Raw genomic sequence first — 8,290 nt, forward strand, 5'->3', positions numbered from 1 at the left:
CTAAATGTTCAGCTGAAGTCACCATCAAACCCGACGCCGACCCCCCCCACCCCCGAGGAGACGCTGGGGATGCTTGCACAAGCACAATAGCCTGAGCGAGGAGCGCCCAGCTCGGCAGTACGAGGCGAAGACACAGCCTGCCAAGAGGATCTCTCCACGTTTTACACTCAGGCTTTCACAGATGATTTTTTTTTTTTTTAATCTTCGAGCCGCCAGTCTGATCTCAATAAAAAAAAGGAAGAAAAACTTTTTCTCCCTTCCTTTTTCTGTGTAATATGATGTAATAATTAGACTTACTTTCCAGTTTGATAACATGACACAAGGAAAATGTATTTCTGTGGAATAAAAGCATTGCCTTCCTCGCTTCGCTTACCTCTTGGGAACGCTAAATGCTGTCAGACCTGTGATCTTCTGTTCGCGGGTCTCTCGAGCATAAAGGAGGTTGTTTTGTTTTTTTTGTGCGCATTTGCGACTTGAGGAAAAGTACGGATGTTGGTCGATGTTCAGCTCTGATGGTCTTCAGCAGCGAGGGCTGCTTCCGGCGGACCGGGGGCGTTCGTCTTTGACATTGTGACATGAAGTCTCTAATTTGACGATGTGCTCATACGCCCTGCAAGGAGAAAACAGGCTGTGCTAGTGTTCAGCCGCCCCGTGGCTCGAGTGACCTCTGCGTATGCGCGGGCCCTCAGTCCTAATTGTGTCTGGAGGAATGGTGCTGTCTTAAGACGTGCCCAAGTTTAGACTGCGGGGGCTCCTGGACAATACCACATACGTTAAACAGAAAAACGCTACACACTGTGTTATCATTTTAATCAGCCACATGCTATCATAGCAATACGCAGCCCATCAGCGGGATTGAATGGAGCTGAAGACGGCGTCCAGCTTTAGTAAGTGAACGCATCGACAGTTTTGACGTTGTTCAACTCTCCGTGTCCTCGGAAGTGATTTTTTTTTTTGTTCCACTCTCAAGTTTGTGTTTCAGACAGTCTTGCAGCCCGTGTCAAAGGTGAATCATGTCCAAAGAAGTTTATGTTCTCAAAGTGGCTCTCAAGAAAACAAGAGGATGTATCGCTTGTTGCAGTTTAATCCCGGGGGCTATTTTGTTGTCTGTGACATTTATGTCACAGTCATGGCAAAGCCCTAATTCGCCCTGGATTACCATGCGACGCTGATCTAAGCTTTGTCATGATATGTTCTAACACCCGTCCCCTGACTTTCTCCTGCCACATCTCAGCGTCTTCACACCCATTAGAGGGAAATAAACCCCACATCTTTCCTTTGATTGTGAAACACAATCACCTCCCGCTTCATTTGGCATTTAACACAGCTGTGATTTCCCCTCTTTCTTTTTTTTTTTCCCCTCCTCAGTGATCATCCTGGCGTTGATTGCCTCTCACCGCGCCGGCGTGGCTCTCTTGTGCGTAACATTTGGAGGACTAAAGGCTGGAATCGCTGGAAAATGAGAGATCAGAACAGCTGATCAAGAAATACACGAGGTGCGGTGACATTAACCACATATTAAGTGAGTAAATGCGAAAAGCAAACTTTTAATGAAAAATCACGGGGATTAAAAGCACCACCAACAAATGTTCTCGAAATCCACAGCCGGCTCTTTCAAAGTTGGTTGGAAAAACAAATACGTACCACTTGTTGAAACACACAGAACATCTTAACAGGTGCTGCATGCAGAAATAAAATCAGATTTGCAAATGAGCACATTAATACATCACAAACTCTACAACTATCTACCAACAGCTATATTATTTAGATGGAACACTCAACAAGATGTACAACATGTGCAGTTGTGGCTCAGACATCAAGGTTCAATATCAAATTTACACTATATACACTAACAATATGCCAAAAATAATGGGCTGATATGACATGATATATATTTTTTTTTTTTCAAATCATCACACCGAGACTATGCATACCAACTTTCAAACATCCCATTCTGGCGTCATTTGACAACTGAGTAACTCCCAGTCATTGATGCACAACATCTTATCAAGCAAACACCGTCAAGAAAACAAAAAATCTCAACACAAATTGACAAAAACGCTGCTTTTTTTTTTTCCCAGACTTGAATTTGTAATGACGGTTTTAAAATTGATGGCTTTTACACTGTCAGAACTGTTGCTGCGCCTCAACGTGACAACATGGCGGCGGCGACTGACACCGTGGCGTCGCTCGTGTCCATCAGAACAGCAGCAGCATAGGCACCCCTGTATACAATGAAATGTATGGATGAGGAGGTAGACGGTTACCGACGGCCACAGACCCGCAGTCTTTTCGCCTGTGAACCGTGTCGACTGTGGATCGGTGGCTGTGGGCAACATTAACCTCACCGCAAGAGCCAAGTGAAAGTCAGGGAGTGAACGTCCGCTGGTTATGACCTTTAACCTCGGAGCCCACGTCCCGTTGTCAGTCTGCGTACAGAATGAACCCTGAGAAGGTGCTGTATTTGTTGCTGTTGCCCCCGTGAGCTTTGCCCCCGTCCAATTTTATGAAAACCTCATCGCCCGCGTCCAAATGAAGTATGACACTGTTGCTGGCGTAGTCATAACTCTGGTCCTGATCCTGGGCGATGGCGCTGGCTCTGACCTGGAACAGGACACGCAACCGAGCCGAGAAGTGAAGAGATAAATGTTAGCAGGGAGCAATAGCATTTATCTTGAAAAAATATATATATGTATAGATATATTAATGAAGCAGAAAGGAAAGAACTGAGTTCACATGACCAGAGTGCAATCTCTCTTAAAAGCAGAAAGGTAGATTAAAAAAACAAAAAAGAAAATCAATGTGATTAATGTTCTGATGTCATGCAGGCACAATAAAATGCTTCTGTTAACATGCATATTTTACTTTGTGGTGTGAGGCAAACTGTGCAGCTTATGGTAAGAGTGTGAGTTTTACTCACTATATTTGAGAGGACAGGACTGCTTTAATACATGAGATGTCACAATACATTTACATGATCCCTCCTGCCATGGAAATAATAGACCTAAAAGAAGGATACCTCGACTGATCTTACCACTGAAATGACTTCCGTTGATTATAACAAAATATGATATAAATTAGAATTTCCTGTTCATGTGGCTACATCTATTACAATATGCGAATTCTAATTATAGATTTGTATTGGCTCAGCCTTCGCATGAGGTGTTTGGACGAGATGTAAGAGTTTGACTTTGTGTAAGTGTGTTCCCTGTGGTGAAAGTCTCGTTTTTTTTTTTTTAATCTCATGACTCAACTGAAAAGGGTCAGGTTTGAGTCAGTGTGCCTCTGAGGAAGGATGGCGGCGCGTTCGCTTCCTTTGCTTCGCGTTCCACTCCTACGTTCACCTTTTTTCCCCGGCTGCAGCGCCGAAAATGTCACGCTTTCCCGGATATAAGTGTCGTGGAGTCGACACGCGGTAATTTCTGGGGGTGTTAGATATGGAGCATCACACCCAAATCTCTTTGCTTGCCAGTGACACTGGGGTGAGATTCTTATGTACAGTTAGTCACTGAGGAGACGTATCCCCTCTGAGCTTCAGTTAATTTGTACTGTTCTGGGGTGCCACGTTGGCTGTTACGCTCCAACTTCACCATACAAGCGCAATCCTCGCATCGCCCCGGTTGTAGGGACACATTTGAAGCGACGTTAGCACAAATAATAAGGTTGCCTTGTAATTAGTGCCAGAGGATGAGAAGTTGAGCAACAGATGACAGCGTGATGATGGATTTCTGAGACAGCAGAGCAATGCAGTGTGAACTGCTCCGCACGATATCCACCACTGCGGCACCGACACTGTCTTCAACATTTAATTAAGAGTAATATGGCGTCCCGTCCACCTCCTTCATATGCGGCGAAGTGGCCCAACGTCACTTTATCGTCTGTGGCTGACACGTCCTCTTGTACCAAATAAATAGAACAGAATCATGTTGTAGCCGCAGCAGCTGCTGCTGTTATTCCTCTAATGATTTATGATTATTAATTCTCTGTCCCTGTCTCCTCATCACCACTTTTTGTGTATGTTTAAAATGCAGATTGAGCTGGTTATAAGGACAGGGAGTTTTTTTTCTTTTTCTTTTTTCTGTCACCAGTTGCTGTTTGTTTGCAGATGGGTTACACGAAGTACCTCATCAAACACAATGTACCAGATATTAGTGTTCTATCAGTGGAGGGGATGTGGATTCATTATTTCCCTTTTTCCTAACCCTCTAAAATGAAAACCACTTTTCATTTCGGCACATCTTCCTGAACAATTTGAAATAATCAACATTACCATTCATCAATTTATTCATAAAGATGTGGAGAAAATAGAAAGAAATGAGGAAGTTACCAAATGCAGGACTGAGACAGCAAACTGAGGCATATTTGGGGGGGGGGGGGGGTTTGTTTGTTTTTTTTTAGATATCCAAAACTTGGATTTCACTTTTGTGGCAGATCCTTTGACAGAGAGCAAACGCCATCATGATGGTGTCTATAGAGAGACTTTTACTTTAAATGTTCTCGAACAGAAAGGTCAAATATAAGACTTGAAAAAGCATTTCAGATTTTGGGATGTACTGTTACGCACGGTAATTTTATATTTTGCCCTCTGAGACAAAACTATGACAACACATATAAACCTACAACCCCCCCCCCCCCGCAAAAAAAGAGATCTCCATTTGCTTTATAAATTGCACGGCTGTTGTAATGGATTGTATTGGTAACGTCCAGGCGTGTGTGTTATTGTGTCCACTGTCTGAGCGCCCTGTTGCAGCCCGGCTGAGGTGTTTGCAGGAAAAGTGCTGAGATTCGGATTTACATGGCGTTTGATCAGTGTCGTCACCCCGGGGCCAGGAAGACATTACAAAATCACCCATGAACACGGCAAACATCACCAGTTGATATTGAAACGCCCTGGCCTGACAGGCAGCCTGATAACACAGACTGGTGCATCATGGTTGCACGAAGTTTGTTGTATTTCAAAGGGCACCAGCTTTGAACTATCCACAGCCGCGGGCTGTGTTTTGATGTGTGCAGAGCCGAGATAGCGCTGCACTCCTTCCACTCACTTCAACGTGTACATCAAGGGACGTGTAATACGCACAGATACACAATCTGACAGCGTGCCACTGTGCATTGTCATTACACCGGACTACAACACCAGACCATCAGAGCTGAAATCACTGCACACATGAATGCATGACTACTCAATTTACACTGCTGGCACGCCGGTTACTCTGAGTATGTTGATGTGGACATGTCTCAGCCTATAATTATACATTTATAACTCACAATTGTATCATTTGTATCGGCTTGTACGACAATTTTACCTTTTTTATTTCAATTAAAAGTTCATTATTCAACAGAAGGATCTGTGTTAAAAAGTGCTACCCACCAGAGTGTTTTTGATCAGATCAGCCCACATGCTGGTGCCGTCTCCTCCCCTCATCAGCACATTGTAGATGAAAAAGTAGGTGCCGGGGATCTTACAGGTGAACTTGCCCGTGGAGCCCTCGTAGTTGCCCCCAATGTTCGTCACCACGTCGTCAAACCGCAGTATGTCGTAACCTTCTTGGGGGTTTCGTAGTCCCGCGTAAAATGCCACCCGAGGAGTGGTGTTGTAGGTCGTCGTGCTCACTGCTCCTTTGCCCCCCAAGCCAAGAATCCCCGTCCGTACAATGTCCACGCTGTCTCCCGGTGGTCCCTTCGGTCCTGGTGGACCGGGCTCCCCGGGGGGTCCGGGAGGTCCGGGCTTACCGGGACGCCCCATTTTGCCTTGCGGGCCGTGAGCGCTGTAGGTGGGCAGCGGGGGGCCGATGCTGTGATCGCTCAGGTCTCCTTCGTTGTCCAGCTGCAGGCCGGCGGTGGCCGTGTCCGTGCCGGCGTGGGCGCCCGTGCCCGCCGCCGTGCCCGTGCCGGGGAAGGGATCGCAGACCATGCGGCAGGTACCCAGCATCTCGTAGTGGCTGGAGCTGTCGTCCGCCCCACCTGCGCCAACGGAGCTCACCAGCACGGGGATGAGGACCACCAGGACCAGGACCAGCATGACCCCCACAGCGGCTGCCACCAGGGTCTTCCGCCCGATGCTCAGCCTGGGGAGGGGCTGTGCTGCCAGCGTGGAGCTCTCCGGGGCGGAAATGGTGACTGTGGGGGTGTGCGTCCGGTCCACCTGGCAAAACGCTGGTATGCTGGGGATCTGTGAGAGTCGAGACGGCGCCCAGGGAGAGCTGTACGAGTGTGTGAGTGAGTGACAGAGCTGTGGAAGAAGTAAGGAGTAGAGGGAGAGAGAGAGAGAGAGAGAGAGAGAGAGAGAGAGAGAGAGAGCAAAGTGATCAAAAGAAGAGAGAGAGAGAGAGAGAGGGAGAGATTGAGGAGAAGAGAAGGAGGAGGAAGAGGAGGAGGGACAGAATGAGACAGCGTGAGACAAGCAAAAAAAAAAAAAAAAAGCAATGGGAGGAGAGAGTGAGCAACATACACTTACTTACCATCTGAGTCAGGGCTGAGGGCACTCTCCTGCTGGCACAAGTGTGAAAACATGAAAAAGTGGAGGGATGTGCACGGCGGACATAACGAGAAAAATATTCAAATCGCTCAGGTTATCGAAGGAAAAAAAGATGCTTGTGGGAGGTTTACTTGGACAAGAAGGAATCAATACTTGAGTAAGGATGATGAATGTATTTCATATGCTGCTTTAAATAACCGACACACGTTGGGGAAAGAAAATACAGATGTTGCTGGGGATCATTTGCTGAGCTTGATTCCAGTCGCCTGTATAACAGGAACGACTCCCGACATCTTTGGTCAGTAAAAACCTTGCCCTTCGCAACTTTAGCAAATGTTCCGAAATGACCAATTTCAAAAAAGAAAACACGTTTTTGCACAACTATTACATTTCAAAATGATTCCCTGAGGCAAGGGCCCTTCCTTTGGGGAGTTTGTGGGTGGGGTTTCATGAGGCTAATTGACATCTCTGAGTGAGTCTGTAAGCCCGATTGTGAGTCTGTGTGATTGTCTGTACTGCATGTCCCGTCAGAGCCAGTTGGGATTGGCTCCATGCGGCATCCCGCTAAGTTAAATGGAGCGACATGGAAGATGGATGGATTATTCCCAGAGATCTGCAGGACCACTGCAACATCACAAAACTGAGCTTTTTCTACAATCATTTTGATAATGAATGATGGTGACATTGTATAGTGATACATTAATAAACACACACACACACACACACATATATATATATATATAAATTGTGTTATTTTGTGTTATGTTGTGGCCAGCAGGGGAAAGCAAACCAAAGGGTTAATATAACAATGGTATACTGTATGTCATTGCCTTGTTTATGTTACACTTTCTCTGGCAAACACAAACGGAGCTATTTTCAATATTCGTGTCCAGCAAAACACGAGGGTGGTGTTCGCACTCATTTGGAGTAGAGCTTCTTTGTCCACACAACAAACCCGGCCCGGGAGCCACTCTTCCTTCATCTCCCTTCACTCCCATCAACTCTTGTGGGAAATACCTGCCTCTTTTTGCTGCGAAATGCCGCACATATGTCCACCAGCACAACGCCATCTTTGTCCAGTTGCCATTTGTCATTTGACCCAATGTTGCTTTGAAAATAGCTTTTGAGTGGCAATTGTAGTGGTGACTGTATATACACACACACACACACACACACACACACACACACACACACACACACACACACACACACACACACACACACACACACACACACACACACACACACAAACACTAGAGCAGGGTCCTGGAACTGGCACACCTCAACAGAATGCAGCTGCTATAAATATCATTAATAACACTTTCTTTCTTTCTGCCATAATGTCAAACTGTGAAAAGCTCCTATTAAAAGTATCAGCCGCCACAGCTTAGCTGCAATAGCAGATGGCTTGACAAAATATGTAAGGTCGCATAACGCATAAATGTTATTCTCACTTCAGTTTTGCTTGATGAAGTTACAAATATCTTTAGTGTGGGAGAATACTCGTGTGTGTTTAATTGAAAGAGTCATATTTTAAATTGCCTCATGTTTGACAACATGAATATCATCTGTCACGTTCATGTTTGTGTGAGGAACTAAAAAAAACAAACTGTATGAGCTGTCTAATGAGGAAACCACCAGGCAGAAATGTCACTTTTAGTCACATCCTTTAAATCGGAGCCTCAACTAATAAACACGCATTATAATACTGACCCCAAATATAAAGATATAATGTCAAATTCCAACGTTGTTTTTACTATTTATGCCCACCGATTCACCCAGATCACAGCCCATGATGCTTTGAAACACCTC

At 45.5% G+C, this 8,290-nt stretch overlaps 1 protein-coding gene across 1 annotated transcript; it reads right to left on the reverse strand.

Annotated features, from left to right (window-relative positions):
• Positions 1-2,424: 2,424 nt before the first annotated feature.
• On the reverse strand, positions 2,425-6,022 carry LOC308145919 (C1q-related factor-like; the record flags this gene model as incomplete). Its single annotated transcript, XM_080517510.1, has 2 exons — positions 2,425-2,604; positions 5,372-6,022. The coding sequence occupies 2 exons, from the start codon at positions 6,020-6,022 to the stop codon at positions 2,425-2,427; spliced, it is 831 nt and encodes a 276-aa protein (XP_080373636.1).
• Positions 6,023-8,290: the final 2,268 nt, after the last annotated feature.

The sequence above is a fragment of the Blennius ocellaris genome (genome assembly GCF_963422515.1).
Source record: "Blennius ocellaris genome assembly, chromosome: 21".
In the NCBI taxonomy this organism is placed as follows: Eukaryota; Metazoa; Chordata; class Actinopteri; order Blenniiformes; family Blenniidae; genus Blennius; species Blennius ocellaris.